This window comes from Ostrinia nubilalis, chromosome 13, assembly GCF_963855985.1.
Source record: "Ostrinia nubilalis chromosome 13, ilOstNubi1.1, whole genome shotgun sequence".
NCBI lineage: Eukaryota > Metazoa > Arthropoda > Insecta > Lepidoptera > Crambidae > Ostrinia > Ostrinia nubilalis.
Genome location: NC_087100.1, coordinates 15,786,545 through 15,812,129, shown reverse-complemented (window position 1 = coordinate 15,812,129; position 25,585 = coordinate 15,786,545). Strand labels below are relative to the sequence as shown.

General features: G+C 35.9%; 1 protein-coding gene across 1 annotated transcript in view; it reads right to left on the bottom strand.

Moving 5' to 3' along the window:
• Window positions 1-24,200, bottom strand: part of LOC135077759 (low-density lipoprotein receptor-related protein 2) — a 325,621-nt gene extending 301,421 nt beyond the window's left edge. Inside the window, exon 1 of the mRNA XM_063972330.1 lies at window positions 23,965-24,200. Coding sequence (XP_063828400.1) covers window positions 23,965-24,052 — 88 coding nt within the window. The 5' untranslated portion in view covers window positions 24,053-24,200. The remainder of the gene's footprint in view (window positions 1-23,964) is intronic.
• Between the last annotated feature and the right edge of the window lie 1,385 nt (window positions 24,201-25,585).

The following is a 25,585-nucleotide window of genomic DNA, read 5'->3' as shown; positions in this document are numbered from 1 at the left end:
AGATGGTCAACATCCGTACCACTACCGCCGCACACAGGAATTGATTCCTACTGACTTTGCGCCGCGAATAACAAGACGGGCAAGAATATGCGTGCAGCAAGGAGGACGTCATTTTGAGCCACTTTTGTAGGTATGTACCTAACCATAATTTTGAATATTTGTTGTTTTGTTAACGACGTGCGTGTATTTTTTTCTCCGTAGGTATTAAATAATAATAATACCTAGTAAATACTAGGCGCACAGAATGTTTTAATGAGGCGTGGCCGGGGGCGTGAACATAGAAAGTTGCTCCTGGTCACTCCTGGTAGGACAATGAACCCAAATTAGTGATGGGAATTTTTATAATCGATATTTTTATTTTACATAAATTTACCCGAAATTTGAATATGTCGCTATGACTGTAAGAAATTAACAAGGGACTCTTTATAGACGTCTATTAAATACCCTTCAGTTATTAGGGGTTTTTTTGAAACACCCTGTATAGGGGAGCGAGGGGCTTGTTGTAACAGTTTTCATTAAAACTAATATATCTTGAGATCTATTGATTAAATGTCTACTAAATGAAGATGGATGGATGCTGTAACTCTTCCTGTACCAAATCAAGTAAAAATATTACCCTAAATATTGGTCGTTATTTTACAATCAATTATTTTCTAGAAGAAGTGCGGTGTTACAACTTACCTCGTGCTTGGGGCAAGTTGTAACATCTACCGGGGCAAGTAGTAACGCCAAAAAAAAAACGACAATAATACCTTTAATCATTTATTCTTTGCTTGTTTTTTAATAAAATTCACATCTTTTAAAAGTAAGTATTATACAGGGTGTTAGGTAAATGGGTTTATGAGCCGACACTAGCCCATGTTAACATGGGCATATAAATGGTATGGTGAAGTCAGAAATTTGATATCATAATTTTAATTTTTTTAATTTTCATACAAAATAAATTTTATAAAATCCGATTTGTATGAAAATTAAAATAACTAAAATGAAGATATCAATTTTAATTAAAATAACTAAAATGAAGATACACTTTTTTAGTAAGCAACACCTAAAAATTAAGTAATAAGCAGTCTTATTTAGTTAAACACTACTTGTAACATGTTACAACAAGCCCCCGCATTTTGTTACAACTAACCCCTTGGTATGATTTTTAACATTTATCAAGATAACTATTTAAACAATTTAGCAATCATAAAAACTGTTACACATTATCAGAGATAGACAAATTTGAATGGAAATAAGATATAGAACATTTGAAATTAGTCAGTAATAATAACGCAAACCGTATTTTACGACAGTACAATTTTATATTACCTGGCAAAAATGAAGCACGTGCACAATTCCGCTCACTGCGCCGGCCGGCGGGACACTAGCTATGGCAACATGATACGGCGCGGTTTATAGGTTAAATCGAGTCAAAGACATACGTCAATTGCGTTTAAGATCCTAGTGAAAAGAGCCTGTTACTACTTACCCCTGTTACAACAAGCCCCTCGCTCCCCTACTTGAGTAATAATTCAACTTCAACGTCTTTGTTATCTTGAATTTTGAAAACAGTTTGAAGTAACAATTGATTGACAGTTTAGCGACGGGGTGCCTTTTTCGAAAAACATAACCCTCCTTCTGGTGCAGTCGGGTAAAATTGTTTTCTTCTAGCTGTATACAAACGACAATCTATTTTCTAATACTTCGTACACATGACGTACTTATTTCCTTGCATAAATAATTCGACGCGAATTTATATTTAATTAACCATACCTCATTAACGCAAAGTATCAGCAAAATGGTGACAGCGCAGCCGTAAGTGCCACATGATTACGCAAAACAGCTAACAAACAGACAGACAATTATATTGTACAAACACGATGCATATTATTGGCGGCTGGCAGCGGCAGATAGCATTAACTCTGCTAAATAATTAAGCCGCCTGCCGCGCTTGATAAACTTCCATAACATTTCTTCAAAAGATTTTGGCGTTTCAGAATATACGGATAAGTTTTTCCGGACCAATGTGCGTAGTTAGCAACTAACCAACAAATGCTACTGAATAAGACAAAATACCGATTTTGATAAACGCTAAAACCACAAGATTAATAGTAATATAAGGGTAGATTTAAAATCTACAATGATTAGTAAATTTTTCAGTTTTCAGTTCAATGTTTATTTCAAGGTGAAACAAAACGGTGTTTCATTTAAAACTATAGAACTGTTTAATTTTAAAGAATAAAGCTGAGTTGCACCACCTTATTTTAACCGTAACAATGACAATAACCGTTGCTTTTTGTATGGGGTTTGACAGATATTTGACGTTTATCAAAGTTAAAGTAAGATGGTGCAATCCACCCTAAGGGGATTTATCATGCCAGTGAAACGATAACAAGAAGAAAGTAAAGCTTCAATGGTTTCCACAAGCTTGGATTCGCCACGCGAATCAGACACATTCAGTTATCGTGTTTATAGCTTTATTTCTTGCAACAATCTGGGGGCACGGCAGTGCCCCCACCAAGTCGAGCAAAAAAGCGGCACGGCCGTACCATCCTTTTCTCGAAGCAATTCAGGCCATTTTCGACTGCCTGTAACTTCGTTGTGGATAAAACTAGAAGGCTGAATTTTCATTAGCTATGCAGGCATTGTAAAGACACGGTATATTTAAAATTTCATTCAATTTGAACCAGTAGTTTAAGAATTATAACGGGTCAAAGTTACTTAATTTTGTCACTCACTGACTGACTCACTGACTGACTCACCGATCATCAAAATTCTAAGGCACTTCTAGCAGACCTAGAAGCTTCAAATTTGGAATAATAATAATAATAATAAATAATTTATTTGCCAGAATACGGTTACAAATGGTTTTAAAAAGAGAAGTTTCCAACATATTCTATCGTACATACGATGTGCAAATATTACAAAAAATACGGTTATGTTTTTAATATTAAAAAGTAGTATCATTATTAATTGAATGTCATGCAAATGTCAGAAAATGATTATGAATTATTGAAATAGCACAAACATATTATTACATTAGATTCATACAATGTCAATGATACACAATGTCATATTTTAAGAAATTTTTAGATGTCAAGTACAAAATGTCAAAAAGATTTTTCTGTCAGGAATTCATTGACTGTGTAATACATCTTTTGTTTTAAGAATTCTAATAAATTATTTCTAAATTTAGTAAATGTCAATGTTTTAATATCTTCGGGTAATTTATTAAATATTTTTATTGCCATACAATACACATTCCTTGAGTAGAGGGTCAATCTTTGTGGAGGAATTCTCAAATTTTCAGTTTTCCTGCCTCTGTACCTATCAAAGTCTTTGTTTTTATCGAAGAGATGAATGTATCTTTTAACAAAAATCGAAATTTCCAATATATATAGGCAGGGAAGTGGCAAAATGTTTAGAGCCTTGAATAGAGGTTTACAACTATCCAAATAATGTACCCCACAGATTGATCGAATACATTTCTTTTGCACTTTAAAAGCTCTTGGCATATCCACAGAGTTTCCCCATAATATGAGACCATATCGTAGCACAGATCCCACATATCCATGATAAGCCATGACTGCTGCATCTTTAGATGCTACTTGTCTAACTCTGCGGAGGGCGTAAACAAATCTGTCAATTTTGCTAACTATATAGTCAATATGGTCTTTCCAATTACAAAATTGATCTATTTTTAATCCTAAAAACTTTGTCGAATTTATATGTTCTATTTTACGATTGTCACAATATATGTCAAGTAGTTTTATGTCATTGTTGAATTTTGCTTCAAATTTAATATATTTGGTTTTATTAACATTAAGATTCAAATTATTACATTCAAGCCATTTTATTATTTTACATAATTCAGTACTTGCAATACGATCTAACTCTTCTTTATTTTTACATTTAACGGTAAGAGTGGTATCGTCGGCAAAAAGTAAACATCGTTGGTTAGTGATATAAGTAGTGTTTGGTGTATGAATCAAGGAAAAACTAAAATATTTGGGGGCACGGTAGTGCAACCGCCAAGTCGAGTAAAATTTTTCAATTTCGGTCCAGTTTTCTAGATACATAACTGCTGTCTACAAAATACAAAAAGAAATGAGATTTGGGGGCACGGTAGTGCAACCGCCAAGTCGACTAAAATTTTTCAATTTCGGTCCAGTTTTCTAGATACATAACTGCTGTCTACAAAATACAAAAAGAAATGAGATCCCATCAAAAACAATACTTGTCAAAAAAACCAAGTCTCGCAACTCAGTTGTTCTACGGTAAAAAGTTGTGAGATCCATGTAATACCAAGTCCAGGCCAGGAAATCTTTAACGTTTTACATAATTTATATATTGACTTGGCCGTCGCATGAAAACACGTGTAAATTAAATTATTTTGTGCGATGGCCAAGTCAATAATTTATGTAAAACGTTAAAGATTTCCTGGCCTGGACTTGGTATTACATGGATCTCACAACTTTTTACCGTAGAACAACTGAGTTGCGAGACTTGGTTTTTTTGACAAGTATTGTTTTTGATGGGATTTAATTTACACGTGTTTTCATGCGATGGCCAAGTCAATATATTTATGTAAAACGTTAAAGATTTCCTGGCCTGGACTTGGTATTACATGGATCTCACAACTTTTTACCGTAGAACAACTGAGTTGCGAGACTTGGTTTTTTTGACAAGTATTGTTTTTGATGGGTATCTACTTTCTGATTCAAAATGTGTTTAACCCATTTTTTTGCCATAACGAATGTGATAAATGTGATAAAGTCCAAAGAAAAAAAAACTACAGTGAAAGTGATAAAAAATATCTAACACATTATCATTCGGTATAAATCTTAGGTGTAGAGCACCTTAAATGCATTTTGTTGATGTTGACTTAACAGCTAAAACTTGACATTTCATGAAAATGTTAAAATGATTATAAAATCGTTTTCGACCCAGATATTAAGCCAAATCGTGTAAATATGTCCTTATTTAACAAAATTCAACGAGCAAACTTGACCTGACGAAAAGTGATGCGTTGCACACAGACAGCAAGGTCACTGTGTGACACACATGAACATCATATGTTATTGAAGAAACACTTGACACAAACACTGACGTCATTTTCGGCAACTTCGTTAATTTATTTCACGACATCGCAGTATAATATGAATATTAAGCTATTTTTAGACTGAATTCGTTTACAAGTGTTCGTGAGTTCGTGAGAACCTGAAATTGTGTAAGAATACGCTGATCCATGGTTGATCCCTGTACGGTACGAGAAATCGCGTAAAATATAATATGATTAGGTTAAGCTTAAGTTGTATCGCAACAAAATTAGTTTTTACTTTAAAAAGTTGAAATTAATACGTGAAGTTGGTAGCCTCTTTTTGCATTATAGTCGTACATAAAGACTAGAACCAGAAATACAATGATTTGTGTTACAAAAACCAGGTCTCAAGGGTCAAATGAACGTCAACAAGCAACCAAAACAGCGGTCCAAGTACCGCATTGTAAGTGTATAGCAAGTAAGTAAGTGCGACACAATGCGTCCGCGCCGTGCCGGCCGGTGCCAGGCGCGTAGTGCCGCGCTCGTGTTGTTGCAACAACTAGCAAACACACAGCGGCCTCTGAATGGAAGGGTTTCGAGAATGAATGGATTGTTTTCAGTAAGCTAGCCCCAATATTTTTATCAATACAATTTTTAGGTTACAGGAAAGGCTGCTTGATGCAGGCTCACAAATCCAAACAGAATTACATACTTGAAATGACGATAATATCAAGAGCTGAGGAGGAGTAAGAAATCAAGAACATATACATGCAGTAGGTAAATTATATAAACTAGTAAAACCTTGTATGTGAACTATTAGAGGTCATGGAAGTTTCAAGGATTCTCGTATCTACTAAATACGGTACGATGTGGAATTGAAAATTTGACTGGGATATCAAAACTGAAGCGATCTAAGTGACTATGACGATAAGAGATAATACATAATCACAGTTAATTAAGATTGCTCTTTGTTAGCAGTTAATAAGCTTTCAATTGTTTGTTGAATCAGTGGTTATTTGTATAACTGACTTGTCGTTTTGTAACCAGTAAAAAACACGGTGGTCACCGTTTTTAATTTGACAATTTACCTTAATGGAATAGGCATTTTAATTTCCTAACAGTAAATTACAAAAGGCCGTGACAGTGGACCGTAATGTCTATGTTATTACGTCCTCTATGGTACAATATCATAAGTGTCACTTAACATACATAGTTATAATAGAAATAGCAGTTCTTTATCGTAAATACGATTTAACACAATATTGAAGCCCTGGCTTGTATCCTACACAAGTGAAAGTGTATTTTCAGGAGTCAAAATATGTGTCATATTTGTAACTTGTATTATTTTAAACAAAAGTTGTTTATCAAGTAGAACCTTCGCGCATCACTAGTGGCGCACGCGCACCAGAACCAGTCGCGCCTTCCCGTTCGTGACGTCGCCGCTGCATTCTAGCAATTACTGCATTTTGTACTACAACTCGTTTAGAACTTATTTTACACTTAAGTACAGTTACGTTGTTTTGACGTAATGAGATTTTTTAATCTCTACATTTTTGTTGGACGTAACTTTTTGTGATTGATGAAAGTAATTTTAACTGACACCTTACACGATTGAATGTATGTAGACTCAAAGATATTGAATGTAGCATAAAAAACAAAATCTAAATAAAATCATTAAACCATTAAAAACAATTGAATTTTCTTTTAAAATGAGCCAATCAACAAGCACTTTGTTTTGTCCACCCGCTTATATGTATTGACTTGATATAGCTACTAACTGAACAGTTGTGTACACAATAATTAATTAGTTCCAGTATCATTGTAATATTACCCAACTCAAAACACTACTTCAACATCATTTAATGCGAAGATGGGTGTATTAATTTTACCAAAATTATTATTCCAATATTCTACTAACATACTTATAGAAACAACATTCTACGAATATTAAACGCAGTCCATCGTTCATAAATTGTAATGCAAAGAATTTTAAAACCATTATAAGTTCACATTCTTGAGCCCACACTTCGCAAAGTTCGTGACCAATTTTATAACAAGTGGGGGTAAATAACCTTCGGTTAGAATAACTCAAAAGTACAATAACGTAATTACATTGTTTATGGTTAAACTTAACGTGTGCACAAACTTACGAGTTAGTTTGAACACGCAAGTCGTTGGAAGTGAGTCAGTAGCGAATTAACGCGTGATAACGCGTACTTGCGCGTTTGCTTCGATTGTAAATCTCTTTTGGTTGAAATGTCATGCTTTTGAATTATTGTTTTAGTTGAGTCTAAAAGATTATGACTAAGATTCAAGAGTATTAGAAATGATCCAGAATACGTAAGTAAGCAAATGATTCTTGCTTATTCTGAAACTATAGTCAAAGTTTATTTATATTCAAACGTAGATTCCAGATCCTGATCCTGTTTCAATATTGAAATTACAGCCGAGATATTATTGGTTAAATTAGTACCTGATAATGGCTATAATTTCAAGAATTTGACCAGATAATTTACTTTTACCAACGTAAATAATAAGCTTCAAAACTTCTAAGAAAATCTGCGAAGTGTGGGAGTTAGGAGTAGCAAACGAGCAGGCAACTTTAGCAATGCAGATGTGCCTGCAATCAGTAATAATGACGACAAAACTACAACATTATAGGAAATTGATGGCTACACTTCAGCTTACGACGCCGACACAGATTCGCCAAATAACCCAAACCCTTTCACTGCTGCTGTCATCAATTCCTCGGATCTGGGCCAAGTCTACCATCTGCCTACTAATTTAAAAAACATTATTTGGTTGCGCTATGAAATAATAAGCATAGGAAAACAGTAACAATTTTGTAGAAAGCGGTGATCAGCAACTGGAGGTAATTATTTTGATGGTGATTTGTTTTTTATGTATCGACTTTTTCAAGTGTAGAAATAATTACAGAATAGTGACACAATTTATCCATTTTGCATTACAGTATAAAACAACTAAGCTTAAGTCTAGAACATTCTAGATTTTGTATGTATTTATGTGTCAAGTGTTCTCACTTTGCAATCAAAGATAATTTTAGACTACAACTCTGCCGTATAATCTGAAATAGCTTAGCATCATGTTAATTAATTAATCGATATGTTTGTCCAACTTAAACCCGGGTAAACTTACAAACTTCTCGTTTAAAACTTGAATAGGTCCAAATAGTTGGCCAACTTAACTAGTTATGTGGTGAAGGGGTATTTTTTCCCGTCACGCGAACTAAGTTAAATTAACCCCGCTCACCCGTCGAAGTCCGCGGAGTATTTCAAGTATTGAGCGGTCTTTGAGACCGTGCATGTCAACGGAGGGTTAAGTGAATGAGTTTTGGATGTTCATGACAGGTATTTGATGGGTTGTTTGTTTATTTATAACTAGCGACCCACCCCTGCTTCGCACATGTACAATTTATACTTAAAAATCTTCCTCTTGAATCACTCTTTCTATTAAAAAAAAACTGCATCAAAATCCGTTACGTAGTTTTATAGATTAGATCTTTTATATAAGGACAGACAGACAGGAAAGCGACTGTTTTTACCCGACTGCGCCAGAAGGAGGGTAGTGATGATTATTGTAAGTAACTTGTAGGTACCTACTACTGATGATTTGAGATCGGAACTTCGGGGGTCTATAGAAAAGGGTAACTTTGCTAAATAACATGTCTTAAGAAAATAAATATTTAATAAGTGAAAATATAGCATTTAAACACATCTACTATTGCACAATAGAAAGTAGTACACTGTTTTCAGTTATAATTTACGTAACATTTGGTGGTTTTTTCCTTTAATTACTTGCAGGGAACCTCTAAAATATCTTATAAGAACAAAGTAACTACACATTATGCTGTCCCACTTGCTCTAGACTCCTTTAATTAACAAAACAACAATAAACATTTCGAATCATTATAAGATTTAGAACACGTTTTACAGCCCTTTAAACTTCAAATAGAATTATCGACGCGGATCGCTCTCGCAGCTTTGGGGCGAAGCCCTAACCACATCACAGCGAACACCCATCAAGCCGCCGTGTTTCGCGCATTCGCCAATTTAAATGTTAATTAAAAGATTAACTGGAGGGAGTGACAGGAAAGCGACGAGTGCCTATTAAATATTATTCCTAAGTGCGAATTAATTTATTCGTTTGAACCATTCGCACGGTGGTATTTGTAGGATTGTCGTCATGTTCCATACCAGTTATCTCATTTTAAAATTCACATATTAGTTAAAAATAATTCAAACCCGAACAAACAACATCAACATGAAATTATTAATAGTCGATTAGTTTTGTATTGAAAATAACAGAATCGGTTTTACTCGTACTAAACGTAGGCTAGATTAACAGTCATCAAGCATCGCATGCGCAGGCTTTAAAGCCTGTCTTATAAATCATTTGTCCTGTCCTGACTGACTGACTGACGTGTCAACACACGGACAAAACTAAAGAGTCTAACATACAGGTTTGTTTTATAAAATGAGTATAAAATGATTAATTAGGTATACTACCAACTTGCGAGTAGATAGGTGTCAATCATTTTTTTAACGCAACACGTGCTAAGAACGTAACTAATAGTTACCCAATAATGTATAAAAAATAACAGCCTATTGCCACCACGTGCATTAAAAAAACTAACCAACAAAATGTCTACCACGCACGTCACTCATGCGCACCGGTCAACGACCTGCGACTATCGCTTTCGACGCTATCCATCGCCGCATCTAGCCAAGGCTGCATAACGGGCATTCCTGCATACTCATCAATGTATAAAAACACAAGACGAGCGTTGAGGCTAACCCGTTGTATTTCATCATTTAGCACAAGCTCATTATTTAGAAATTCGTTTCCCCGGGGTCTTTACTAATTTTAATAATGGAGACTATTCAGGAGTGCCTTAATATTTGTAATTAACTCCAATCTAACTAACATTACAATAATAATATTCTTATGAAGAAATAACGAGTAATTTCTAAAAAAAAAACTTAGCAAAACATGTACCAGCAAAAGATAGTTTCCAAAAATAAAGCAAACAAATAATAAAGCTCTTATCAAAGCCATGTAGTATGTGTATCGGACATGCACCCTACCACACCTACAAATTAGTGACAGTGTAGTAGACTGTACAGCAATAGCAGTATTGAAAGAGGCTCTAATACAGTATCCATTCGAGATTCAGTTCAGCGCTCTACAACTACCAACCTCGCAAACACGTCAATGTACAACGAACTACTGTAAAACATCCGACGCATGCTGAGTGCGCACACGCATGGTAACGGCGCTGGCATTGGCGGTGATAAGGAAGCGCATGCGGGTTTAGGCTTTGGCCTTAAACTACAAGTTCGTGATAAGGTGAAGGTTTGTTATGGTGACACAAGGTGTTTTATTTTTAGCTACCTCAATAGGTTTAACTGTACTAGTTAAAAATCTTTAATTAACTTTGTTCGCACATTAATTTAGATAGAAGGGAAGGTACTATTTGTTACTACACAACACAAAAACCGGATTGATTTTAAGAATTTTTAAATAAACCTCCATTATTTCAAACATTAGGTTATAATTTGCTAAATCAATGTTTATGTATACCTCGAACTACCCTACACTCATTCATCATCAGCATCAGATGAAGGAGATTGTTGGCGACGGTTCATCATTAATTTATTAGTGGCCGTGGTCCACAGTGATGCCTCGGTTCGATTCCCGGAAGAGCCATCAATTTCGGCCCCTTACCCGCAGTTAAACACTCCTTAGCATTTCATAAGTGGTTTTCACTCGGGTCGCGTGAGCGCGCGTCGTTTTTGCGCGAGTTGCGCCCGCTTCCTGCGTTATGCAAGAGAAACCGCGGGTAATCGCTAGTCGGGCACGCGGCGCTCTCGCGAGTTTATGTAAGAATTAGAACTAGTAGAGTTTGGGTATAATCAAGCGGCACGAAAGAATATAAGATAAGGTAAACCTGATTTAGTAAATTCACACAATCAATTTCAGTACACAATCACAATAAATTGTAGCACAATATGCTGTACTACATGTCATGTATTTAATTTTATATTAATTACCTACATGTAAATCGGAATCGATACCACGTACTATCACAAGGTTTACCTTTTCGTTAGTGCGTTTCCGGTACTTGTATGTACTTATGCAGGTAAGGAAAATATGCATTATATTTTACGACAAAATTATATGATCAAACGAACTTACCAAGTGAAGTTCGATCTGAATTATCCTGTTTTCGCCGAAGAGATTTATTTTACCGTGTAGTACCCCTGTACGACAAGCCAATCCGCACACAATATTCAGCGTAGTAGTAGTAAAAAACAAAAGAGCGGGCAACCCCACCCCTACCACGCCGTGGGCTCGGTGTCCGAGCGGTCTCATTATATTTAGAGAAGAGATGACATTGACGTTTACCTCTAGGGAAGAAGATATAGAAATCTTCGGGTTGGGAGGGACCTTAAATCTCTTCGGCGAAAACAGGATAATTCAGATCGAACTTCACTTGGTAAGTTCGTTTGATCATATAATTATCCTGTTTTCGCCTCCGAGATTTATTTTACCGTGTAGATGTTTAGAGCATGGATCAATGTCCATGTTAAATGGTTAAGAGAGTAAATGTCAATGTACTAAATACATAATAAAGCAATATTTTTGTATTATAATCGTATTGCATCACTTATTCATAACAATAACAAGTATCACGGTCTCAACAAGATTTTGTTCATTATAAAGTATTATTATTATACATTTATTTGTACTTCTATTAACTGTTAAGTACGACTACTGATTGTAAAAAGTTGCCAAGACAGTTGACAGAGCATCCTGTCTATCCAGCACACTGGCTAATTGTGTCAACGTTGACAGCGGCGCAAACCGCAGGCAATACTGCCGCGTGTCGCGTGCTGTGTGGGCCGAACACCCTCGTGTCGACACTCCTTTCCTATATTTATCCAGTTTCATCTCAGAACTGAGCTTGACGACGGTAGTGGTTAACACCGAATCGATCACAGTGATTGCAAGGCTAACACTCTGATTGTTGTAAAACATAAGCTCGCTTGCATTTTAATTAAATAAATAAATAATGTGGTTAATTAAAACTTATTAATTTATTTGGATACAGTTTGACCAGTATTCCAAAACAGTATTAATTTGGATTCCAAGTAACACTGTTGCGAGGAAAAAGTTTGGTTTCTATTTAATAGCACCTTTTAATAGCATCTTTTGATTCTTGAAACCTGACCTATAAATTATATTATTTATTTAAATAATTATATATTTCAATAAATTATATGATTTCACTAACGATATTGCTAAGCGGTGGTTATTTAATGTTATTATAGGATGCACCCGACTTTAGAATATGCTAAGAAAATAGAGTAAGGTAGGTACAATGATGTAATTGAGCATTGTAAAAATATTTATTTGTCAGTCATTTGGTGTAGTGGTTTCGAAACGGACTACTATGCCGAGAGGTCCCGGGTTCGATCCCCGGCCGGGCAGAAATTGAATTGATACATTTTAATTTCTGTGATGGGTCTAGGTGTTACTATGTATAATAATATGTACTTATGTATATAAAAACGGTATTTAAGTATGTTTATATCCGTTGTCTAGGACCCATAGCTTTGCTCAGTTTGGGACTAGGAGCGTAGTGTAAAATGTCGAAGGAAGGATATTTATTTATTATTTGCGGAGTGTATAGCGGAGTCACGTTTTGTTTGATCCACGACTGCCAAATACAAAACTCACTGCCAAAGAAAGGTAAGCTTAAATGGGCAATATGGTACTACTGATGTACCTGTTGCCCCAGCATTCTATTTTTTTTTTTTTTTTAGTGAAAAAACGTATTAACGTCTAAAAAAAATGGTCGCCATTCTAAGGCGAATTAATTGGAATTAATTCATGTTAATCGTGTAGAAATCTCTACGCCAGACGATAAAATATGAATTATGACTAAATATCAAACAAAGTTCAAGAAACAAAAAATAGGTTTATGTCATGTACTGAAACCAAAGCGTCTAACATTTTCTGAGACAATATGGAACCAGGCTCCTACTCCGTGTCTTTATTCAGACACCTTGATTCAGTCAGCTTCAGTATTATGACTGTGATGATTGAATTTTTATAATCATGTTAAAAAAAATAACAAAATACTAATTCTCAATTTATACTTCATAGAAAGGGAAGAAAGACTCATTCATTATTATGAGTTTGTGGCAGCGTTATCGATTCGTAAAATAATATCGCATTATTTTTTGGTATTATTAAAAAATGTCCTTAATCTAAACTAAAGGTTACAAGTAGTGGTAGTACTGGTAGGTACCTACATAATACATAGTTTATTTTATGTGGTTGATTCGTTCTTTGACTGACCAAAGTCCACTAGTCCGGTTGTTATTACAAGCGGCCCGATTTCTTTTTTGATGCGTCAATAATTTTCTATTACATTGATTACAATGTAATTATTATTGTGTTATATTTATAAAGGCATAGTTATTATCGCTTTAACGCATAATAAGGTACTTTGCTTGTCTAAAAGATTTAGCAAGATAAGAAATGATTCAATGTATTTCATGATGTCGCATCTCTTCTTATGAGAATTATAACGTTATAACATAAATAATTTATACGAACCAATTGTAAAACAGTACATGGAGTTAAAACTGACCTCTTTTTTTTTAGTAAATAAATAATAATAATGATGATGAAGCCTTACTTTGTAAGACTATCAATAGTATTATTAGCATTAATCATACATTGATTAGTAGGTACAAACCTACATAATAATGTTTTTCCAATACAAGAAAAAATGACGTCATCTTATGTACCGATACCGATACAGTTTAAGGAAGCTCTTAGATTTTATCTATTATTTATAGATACAAGCTGGTGAGACGTCATGAATAAAAAAAATAAACTTTGTAAAAATATCAGGGCTAAAGAAAGGCCGCAAAGAGACAAACAAAAATGTTGCCTGTTTGTTCAGATACAAAACAAACATCCGTTAAAATAAGACCATAATTCTATTTGCTTTTCAGTGGCTATCGTGTTTATGTAATAAACATATATTAATAAGTTTCTTTAAACCATAAATGAATCTTTTGTTAAAAGTTTAATTGCGGTTAAAATATCATCCCTTTTGAAGTGCTTAAACCACATAAACTTTGTTTAGCATCTTATATAAACGCTATCTAAGTCCACCATCTAGGAACATTTTTTTTTTTTTTTTTTTTTAACAAGTGGGTAATCTCAGAATGTACTCGTGTCGACGGATGCGATTAAGAATATTCTTAATATCAACGTCTCTGCGCCGACGTGTATAATTATTTTTTATGTATAATTAATTATATTATGTTTACTCGCATGGTTATGATGATTATGAAAAAAATCATCTGGGTTCGAATCGGGAATCGAATAGGTATCTCGGTACAATAAATTCTGTAACCGGATATTAGGTACATTGCATTTAAAATAAAAATATTTTAAGCGGCCAGCACATACCTGTACATAGATGGCGCGTCGTCTAGGGACGCGGGTTACCTTGGTGTTCTGGTCGGTCTTTAATGGCGCTTCCCGCGTTGCGCTGGCAGCGCTGGGTATGCGGCGGCGGCGGCGCGGCGCTGCGGCGTAAATAACGGCGCCTGCGCTTGTGGAAGGCGGCGTGGTTGCGCCGCGGGCGGGTGATAGGTCTTAGCCCATCATACCATACAGCAGGGCGTAGCTTGTCGGTACGGCCTCTGTATAAAGCCTCGATTCACACAGTTATGCGAACGGCTAAAGCTTAAATTATATATTCAGTGCAGCAGCCTGGATTAGTTGTCATATCAAATAAATACCTCTTTTCCCGTTTTAGAGGATTATAATGAGTTATAGTTGTCGACCGTCGATGTAATTGGTCGACCGACCGGAAATGTAGAAAGATCTTTGTAAGTTTCCAACAAAAAAATGTGAGACTGATAAGTACTCACAATCACAATGTCAGTTAATATGAGTCGTTGCATAGAAAAAACGACATATTGTCATACTTCATTATATAAAGTAGGCATTTATTTCCACTTCGACTCGGTTCGGTCAACAAACCGGCCTAAGGTTTATTTAGGATCTTTTTTCTGACCTTATAATAGCAAGTAATGAATCTACATAAATGCACTTTGAATTTTGATCTGATACTTATTTCTTTCTTACTAGCCTTTGTATTTAGACCAATATCGATTGGTGTAATGTATAAAAATACGAAACAACAAAATTATTCAGTTACCCTTTGTAGCATTGAACAATGTGTATGGCCACAGGGTCATCGGTCGTTATAAAAACAGGCGGAGGCTCGACTGCGTCTTTCCGTTCTATACATGGCCAGAACGCACCCATAGGAAACTGCTCGTGTATATTTTGGAGTGTCTCTTTGTAAGTCGGTCACTACAAACTATACACGAATTTTGCGTACTGATCGTGTATAGTTTGTATCGTGGATGGATTCCGTCTTCGCTCCAAACTATACTACACCACTTACAGTTGACTAGAGTGTGTTTAGTTTATTTGATTTAATAAAATATGGAATTGTATTTAAAATTATTACATTTATTAGATATTATGCTCGTGCTTTGTCCTCGAGATTAGAAATAAGAACTACCTATGTAGATCACGTACGGTGATGCCATTTTTAAATTCATTAATTATTACATAAAATATTATTATTTTACTGAATCTACATATTATTATAATAAATCTAGATTTATAACACTAATGTAAGTGGTTTCTGAAATTAAATTGATTAGGTAGATTTCAAATTAAATAACAATTATTTATTAGTGAGAGTGAATGAAGACAGTTAAACGTGCATTATTAACTAAAATAGTCGACCGTTCGGTGTAGTGGTTCGAAACGGATAACTGTTCCGGAGGTAGCGGGTTCGATTCCCGTACAGTACAAACATTAATTTGTGTGCATGAACATATTTTGATATTTGTTTGTATTGGACTGGGTGTCTTCTATGTATAATAAGTATGTATTTACAAAAAAAGTATTTAAGTATGTTTACCTATATCCGTTATCTAGTACCCATAGTACAAGCTTTGCTTAGTTTGGGACTAGAAGCGCAGTGTAAAATGTCCAGGGATATTTATTTTTATTTATATGCTTTTATCTCAAGAACAAAAATCATTTTGACATTACATAATTCTTAATTTAAGAGTTATTCAGCCCCAAAACAAATATCTTTTCTATGGCATAATATGAAACACCAAAAAGCTCTTTATCAAAACAATGGCACGTGTCGAAATTGATTCAATGTTTAAAGTAGACACGCAGTTATGAATTAATATGTAATAGAAAGAGAGGTAAATAAGTCAAAATGACGAGCATGCAACTAAGTACTCGCGTATACATTGTAATCGCGAACTTATTACAATACATACATGATTAGTCCGTATGCGTACTGACGATGTATATTTTGGAGTAAGATAATTGACCTAAGTCACTACAAAGTATACGCGAGCAGTACGCAGCGTATGCGTACTGGTCGTGTATAGTTTGGAGGAGCTTAGTAAAAAAAGTCACATCCAAACTATACTCGATTAGTTTCACACCCTTGCGTTCTGGCTATGTATAGAATGGAAAGACGCGGCTCGACTGGGGCGAGTGCGTCCGCGGCGCCGGGTCATCATGCTCCAAGACGGTTGATGGTTCATAAGGTGTAAGGGAAGGCAAGCTCTTAATGTGGGTAGTTTCGTACAAACGCAACATTTTTCTGTATGAGCTCATAATGTTCTGTTTTTACGGCTTTTAAAAATGGCCGAAAAGAAGATACTTAACTCGTAAAAGTGAATAATATTACAATACCTGGCTATCTCGGTAGTTAATATCTCGTTTTTACTCGCTAGAGCAATAAACGGCTACTGGTTAAAAAATAACCGAACATAAAGTGGCTGCTGGTTAATATCTCGTATTAACGCTACTGATTAAAAAATGACCCGCAAAAATGACCGAATATAAAGTGGTTGCTGGTTAATATCTCGTATTAACTCGCTAGAGCAGAAAATGGCTACTGGGTAACATCTCGCATTACCTCGGAGAAAAAAAATGGCTACTGGGTAACATCTCGCATTACCTCGGAGCAAAAGAATGGCTACTGGGTAACATCTCGCATTACCTCGGAGCAAAAAATGGCTACTGGTTAACATCGCGCGTTAACTTGGAGCTAAAAATGGGTCAAAGTTACGCGTCGTGTCACAACGCTTATAATAAAAATGTACGAGCACTTGCACAAAATAGTTGTTACAACTAACCTTGTGTTGGGTCTTATTCTCGTCACTACACTGCACAACTTAAAATAATTACGTTTTTTGTCGGTAAAAACGTCCTGGTGACGTCACTTAAGTATTTTTCTTATACTGCGTGCGGTCGTTGCGCGTGCGCACAAAGGAATGAGACCGCTCGGACACCGAGCCCACGGCGTGGTAGGGGTGGGGTTGCCCGCTCTTTTGTTTTTTACTACTACTACGCTGAATATTGTGTGCGGATTGGCTTGTCGTACAGGGGTACTACACGGTAAAATAAATCTCGGAGGCGAAAACAGGATAATAAATAGATATAAAACAATGTTTTCCTAGACAATTACATAGTAAAATATGTCAGATACTAAAAGCCATATCCTCGTGACTACATTTTTATACTCTTTTACTCTGTAATCAAAGAACTCAACTGTTTTCTAGTTTGTGCCGCTCGCGAGAAAGAAAAAAACAAGAACAATCTTCAATTATAACCGCCATTTTCTTGTTCATTCAAACAATTGCGGGCCCTAGCTAAGGCGCTTCTCTTAAAATAGTTTTAATTTCGAGCCTGCCACATTCTTAATTGAAAAATTATATATCCAAGGCGCCTTTAATTAAAGTCTTCGAAGCCTGCACGACATATAAATATGTATGCTGTAGACATTTTTGATCTTACGCATGTAATTAAAATTACGCTCGTTAGAGACTGAAAGTAATTTCGGAAAGTTGGATTAGCATCGTAAATTGATACGGTTTATTGCGTGAGATGATTTTGCTGTTTTGGCAAAGAATTTTTTTTTTTGGCTGTTACCAAATTGGAGTGGTAAATTGTTCGCAACACAGTGTAAAAGATCGGTAAACTGGTGGAAAAAGAATGCGATGTGGCTAACACAACACAACTCCGGCCATCAGTCCGATAACATTCACGACTTTAATAGACGACTGACACCAGTTTTTTGACATGTGTGTCTTCCTATAAAAGAAACTGTTTTAAGACTTTTACTAGACTAATCATAATGTCATATTTTATAGTGCTACTCCGAGTATATCGTCGCTACATGTGATATGAATTCGTTAATACGCGATTCATATTTTTTAGGGACAGTACATTAGTAGAGCTACCTCCCCTAGCAGTTTGATTCACCCATTCTGGGACACCCTGTATATCGAAGATTTAGTTTACTCAAGATCCTCTAAGAGCCGATATCATAAAGACTAATCGACGAATTGTTATTTCCTTAATTCAGTTGTTATTTTTCAAATTCAAATTACCTACAAAGATATTTCTCTTCGCACCCAGCCATTCCACGAACACAGTATTTCCCCAAGTACCAACAAGACCGGTACCAATCAAACCCATCTTATTATAACACGAGCCTCAAACGACGCCTGCGCAAAGTTGGTACCATTAGACAAACAAACTGCGTCCCATTCACTCCGCAACTGTCAGACAGGGACGGGCGATCGAGTTAGCGAACTGGTTTCGCGTCACCTTGAACTCTGCGAGATGACCATGGTACTTGGGCTAATGGTTTTTTAGAATTTTTAGTATTGAAAAGAGGTTGAGTATCATGATAGGGTACAACACAAAGTATGGCAATTATCTTAACAAACAATGTGACCCGGATTCGCACTTCTTTTGGGTGTCATCTAGGCTAATTTAACGTGACAGGTACCTTCCAAAATCAAAGCAAGAAATCATCTTTTTCTCAGACAGTTGAAATTTTTGAAACGTTAAGAAGAAGTCATGACAGATATTAGTAGTTTATCTGACATGCAGTAATGAACACAGAATACCTACCTACTTGAAAATGCGGCTTAGTTTAAGATAGCTTTTGGCAGAAGTCTAATAGAAAATGCAGACTCTAATTTTGTCGCCACATAATCTATTTGATGTGGATTAACTTGCCGTAACGGTCAGTGAAACAGTTTATCTGTTTAGCGTAGATCTTATCTCGTAACTTTATGGCCGGATTCTGCTTAATCTTCCTAAAATGTGGTTAATAATAACTACTTTTTTAGTTATTAACCCATTTGTTTACAACGTATTAATCAAGTTAATATCCCAGTTCGCTTTCACCTCGAACAGGTTAAACTCGGAAATAAAACACAATAACATCTGCTTTCTCCGCGCGTTTAACCGCAGAACTCGGTCCAGTTAGGTCCTAAGATTACTGTAAACTAGACTTTTTGTGCACCGTAAAACTGGCTAATAATCTCAAATCACGACTGCTCTAACGGCATTTTTTAAATAAATCTTCTGAACAGTTTGAGTTGTGTTTTAACATGGGCTTTCACTTGATTCTGGCTTGGAAAAGCAAAGGCATTGGAAAAAATAAGTCGCTAAATTCTGAGAAGTTAAATATTTTGAGACACTTATTCGTAATTAGATCTAGAATTTTCATGATCTCATTTCAGATTGTTCAGTTCAGTTAGTTCTTGGTCTGTGGACATCCAAATATCAAAGAAAGCTTTAACCTTCAATCGAGAAATAGATAAATAACATGTTTATATGTTGTTCTTGGGTTGACTATACAACTAACAATGTTGAATAGATGATAATAAGTAAATATGAACTTTTTTTTAGACTTTTTGAGTCTCCGAATCACATCTAAATCCGAACAGCCGTTGCGTTAATGTTAACAAAAAAAACCTAGACTAATCTAAGTATTTAATGATACCTGAAATATGAACATTGTAAATGAATGAAATGTCCAGTCCATTTCACGCATTTACCATATCATTCCACTTCAATAACTAGTGAATACAAAAAGTAATTTATTTCTAAAAACTTCTCACACGATCACAACATTTGCACCTTATCACTTCCCAATTAGAGTTCCAAATCATTTGCAGTGCTGCTTCTGATGATGTGCTCTAATGCTTTTCTATTTTGTACCATGTGTAGTTGGTGTAAGGTTGAGAATGTGTTGTGTGGTGGTCAGACGTAGTGTGTAGGCGGAAATGACCTATTGTAGGGGCATGCACGTCTCAATAGACTTCCGCCGGTCAATGTCGACTGACATACTCGTCACGTGCTGTGGCGTTGCTCGCCGACGAATGATCGGCGCAGGGGACGTATTATGAACTAATAGAATGAATTTCAATTCGCACGAAAACACAAGTCTTACACGAACTCGTATACGAGGTTCAGTATGTACATATTATAATTGGAATCTTATTAAATATGCCTTCTGTGCCTGAAGACAAAGTAACATTCGTGGAAGATCGAATTTCATGACCGCTTCGACTTTTTTCGTAGCGATCGCGAAATTATTTCTATCACGGTTGTTATTGTCTGCAGCTCTGTAGACGTTTAACGCATTCGAATCTTCAGTTCGTGCACGAAACTAATCGAGTGCGAAATCGATTATTTACTCCCGATAGTTTATTTTTAATAATGACTTGAATTTGACTGAACTTAGATGATGAAATTTTGGTAAAAAAAAAACTGCAAATCTGCAAATCAATAAACTATTATTATTAGTAAACAATTATTTGTTATACCTCTTGTTACTGTTTTACGTACCTTGCCGCAGTAAACAGAAACGTTTCTAATTAAGACCTACTCGAAAAAAATATCATAAACGAACTGCAAAGATAATAATCTTACTAAATAATTAACGAAGTAGGTAATTTAATAAAATCACAACTGAAATCGATAAAGCAATATATAGCAAATAATAACTGACAGAGTGCGTAAGTGCCAAAATATTGGTCTAAACTGAATAAAATATTAATGATTTTGATTTAGAGAAGAATCAAACATTTAAAACTGAACCACTCCCACGCCTGCCTCAAGTGTGTCTCACAGTGTGTCTATTGGAAATTATTAAAATAGCGCCCCTCACTCCAACTTTAGGAATCATGTTGTAGTACTTGACATTTGCGTATTCCACAGATAACCAACCGTTCTGCTCGTAGCATAAACAATAACTTGTATTTTTGTTCGAAACTAGCGCTCGTTGATGTCTTTTGAACGTCGACGAGTTCGCTCGAGCGTAAAATTAAATAAATCGATTAAATTACGTTAAAAACATTAATCGAAACACCCGGTGTGGACTAGCAATCAGCCTTCGACACAACATTTACTAGGGTAGGTACCAATTTCCATGAGGCATAGATAAAAAATAAATCGGTAGTGTGAGCTACGCGCGTTTTTCTTCGAAAATGGACGTTCGAATTTCAAAACATTACACACTGGCAAGTTTTAAACAAAAAAAAACATTTTTTATTTTTTATTAGACTGCTTGCACGTAACATTTAAGATGTTTATTGTTTACGAATCTATTTCTAATTACTTCATAATTTAAATTCAAATTACATAACCTGTTATTTATGTACAGTTTCCGTGACAGAACAATAAATAAATTGGGAAACTAATAAATAATTTGCGGTTAACAAAATATAGTAATATTGCCACGTTAATTTAGTTAAATTGAGGAAGAGCGCGTAATGGCTAAGTGGATTTTAACACAATTTAGTGACGTGCAGTGGTTTATAATAACGGCTGTGGTTATTTACGAGTACAGTAGATACTAAATATTAATTATACATAATTATTTCTCTTAAGAACCTAATAAAAAGAAAAGTTGCCGGGCTATTTTTAGTCGGGTTTTGCGTCTGTAATCTCTGAGTAAGAAAAATCTAGGTAGGTATTTAGTTAGACATTGCCTACGTGGCTAACCACGGAATAGCTTTTTACTGACCCAAATCGATTATTAAAATCTGACTAACAGTGGTGGATTTACCAGCAGGCTGAGTAGGCTGAAGCCGGCACAAAATAAGCTTAAGAAAATTTTAAGGAGTTTTTCAAAGCTGCGTTAATAAATTAATACGCTGTGATATGGTTTACCTATTAGTTTACGTAAACTCTTACTAACATTCAGTTTATCTCAATAATACAGTCAAAAATAATCATCTTCTTCAGTCAGTAAGCTAGCAGTGGCTAACATTTGTTTTTTAGTAAGCCAATTTTGAAGTACTGATTTTCGTCATTAATTTGCGTACCTACCTTATTGCTGTTATTATCTACCGCAGCTTAGGCTAAATAGTGATTTTTTTTAGTAATATATTTGAATAAAAGCGAAAGGTCACCGACTCGCTCACTCATCACGAAATCTCAGAAATTACAAGTGCAAGTAGGAGTTTCAAATTTTGCATGGGGATTCCTTTTAGAACGAAGATGCTCACTACGGGATTTTGCAAAATTCAACACCTAAGGGGGTAAAACGGGATCCACACGTAGTAGGTACCTACGCAGTCACGGGTGCCCGCTAGTAACGTAATAATATTTCAGTTAGGAGGTAGGTATATCTAATGCTAATTTGTACCACTCCTACAACAATTCGACAACTGGTTCGACTTCGATCTGACGCACCAACTTATTAGGGAATATCTAGATTTACACAAACTGGTTCTAGTTAAAGCGACATACCTACCTGTTATTTACTTGGTCAAGGTGATTTTCTCATTATCCACTGCAAAGTAACCACCTACGTGACAAATGAACTATTTTTATAGACCGAACGTGATTTTCCAGACACGTAGGATAGGTATTGCAACACAATAACGAATAACTTGTGTTTATTATTGCATACAATTAAACTGTACCTACGATAATGTTAATTTGTTATCTGACACGTAGATAGGTACAATCACTAGTTACTACAATTTTACATAGTTAACTAGGTAGGTAAGTACCTACCTACCTGCCTAGTTAAAATCGTTTCCTAGAAAATCATTATAACTTATTTAACTAACCTACCTATTTACTACAGTGATTTACGTAGTGTACATATCTATTCAGGATCTTGTCTACTATTTCTATATGTATTATTATTTGTTTAGAGTTTTTTGTTTCGTATTTCTTTATTATTTGCAATAAAATTAATTGTATCATTACGAATATCAATATTTTTTGCAGCCAAATCTACTGTCTTACTAATTGGGAAACAAACTGATTTATTTTTATAGCCATTCGTCAATTTAATAACATTAATCAACACTAGTTTCACAATAAATCAATTTTCGTTATTAGGAAATTTTACTTTATGTTGTATTCATCGTTACTTACTTTAAACTCGAAAAGCTTATCATTCTATCGATAAAATAAGAAAGAAGCCGGTGAAAAGGTAGTTAAGGCGGTCAAATTTGCTTAACACTTCAGAAAATTACCAAATTGCTCCTACCTACCGCCTGCTTATCATTATTCATTATGTAGGTAGGTAGTCTTTGACAAACAACGATTGATTTACAGTTTCAAAAGGTAAACTAACACTTCACTCAGAAGTAGGTAGGTTTAACTAAGTTAACGCGCCGTCTCAATGCAGCCGCGAATCAAGTTACTGAGCGGGTAACGGTTCTTATTAGCTTCGTATTTCGGTCACAATACTTATTGACTTAACGAAACTTGCCAAGTTTGTCGACTACTTACTTGTTTCATATAATTTTTGAACAAATCATCATCAGTTGGGACAAAACAGAAGCTAACGAGCTTCAAATGTATTTGCCTATGGCCTACCTACTTTTAGCAAAAGTGCGAGTCCAATTGAAAGTGCATCAAAACGCAATTTTTACAATTATCGCCCAAAAGTCGGCAGCAAAAAGGCCGCTTTCGAGCCGTTCCATTTTCAAAACTGAACTTTCTCAACTGACCTGATAGATGCCTCGTGTCGACTTGGGCCGCGGCAACCGTGGCCACCAGCAGAAGACAGAACGCCTCCCCGGCGCCCCGCATTTTCATACCACGATCCACCACATCAACAACACAACACAGAACAACAGGACAGCACAATATTCCTTGCGAGAGGGAATCGGAACGCGTTGAAAGTTGGGAAAGTTTGGTGACGTGTCTTGTCGCGATGGCGCTCACGAGCGTGCGAACAAGTCGGGCGCGGGACGGCGACTGGCTGGCGCGCCGGCCGGCCGCGCGGGGTGCCCAGCGTAGGACGAATTTTTGCACCTTGTCCATGTGGGTAGTTTTGTATTGTAGGTGTAATCTGCATCCTGAATCCAGGGCTCCGATTACCAATCCGATTGACCAATCCGTATCGCAGAATCGAAGAAATCGAAGAAGTGCGCCTGTATTGGAGACGTTAAAAATTTGCGTAATCGGGGCACTGAATAAATCTGTCCTAACTTGGTTAGACTAAACTATGTTGTTTGTATTTATCTTGAATTTATAATTATCCCAATCATAATTACTCTGTGAAGTACGAGTATGTCAGATTTTTTGTTGTTCTATTTTTGAACTAACTAAAAGTTTAAAACACATTGATTTGACCTCTTCTGTCCTATTTCTCTAAATAAATAATGAATTATAGAAACACATGAATCGAAAACCACACAAAATAATTGCAAATAGCAGAATAATAATTATTAGCACACATGATTTAAACTTCAATTATTCCAACTGAATTATGTTTTCATCCGAATTATTTATTTATTTGAAATGGGACCTTTGTTTTTTTCAAAGCCTCGCTCGACAAGGCCCGACTAGATGTTTAATTATTTAAAGATAACGTAGTGGAATGATGGCGTATTTTTTAAACTATAAAACCAATAATAAGTTTCAGTTTAATTTTCCAGTAAAAATGAGATAATAATATCTTATAATCGGTAATATTGAACGGAGAGCAGCTCGAATCGTTGACTGCCAGGACATTTCGGATCGGCTTAACCCCCTGGCGCTGCGTGGAGATGTGTCCTCACTGTGCATCTTCTATCGCATTTATCACGGGGAGTGCTCCGAAGAATTGTCTGGACTTATCCCTGCCGCCACTTTTCGCCACCGATCTACCCGACAGCACTTCCATCCCCATCACTTAGATGGTTGGCAGTCCACAACAGTACGTTTCTCCAGAAACTTCCTGCCCCGTACAACCAAACTGTGGAATGGACTGTCGTCTGCGGTGTTTCCGGACAGATACGACCTGCAAGCTTTCAAGAAGAGAGCGTATCTTCACCTTAAAGGCCGGCAACGCACCTGTAACGCCCCTGGGTCTGCGGGTGTCTATGGGCGACGGTAATCACTTACCATCAGGTGATCCGTCTGCTCGTTTGCCTCCTGTCACATAAAAAAAAAAATCTAGTAATGAATGAGTTATCTAAAGCTACGGTATAAAATGTTTACCCCATTCCAGGGGTAAATCACCCCGCGCTGACAACCCCGCGCTCACACAGGTGGTCGCAGGTAGCGGGTAAACACAGCCTTACTCGCCCGTCATGACACCTTGCATGGAAATTATAAGTTTGCTATGATACACTGGATTATCTG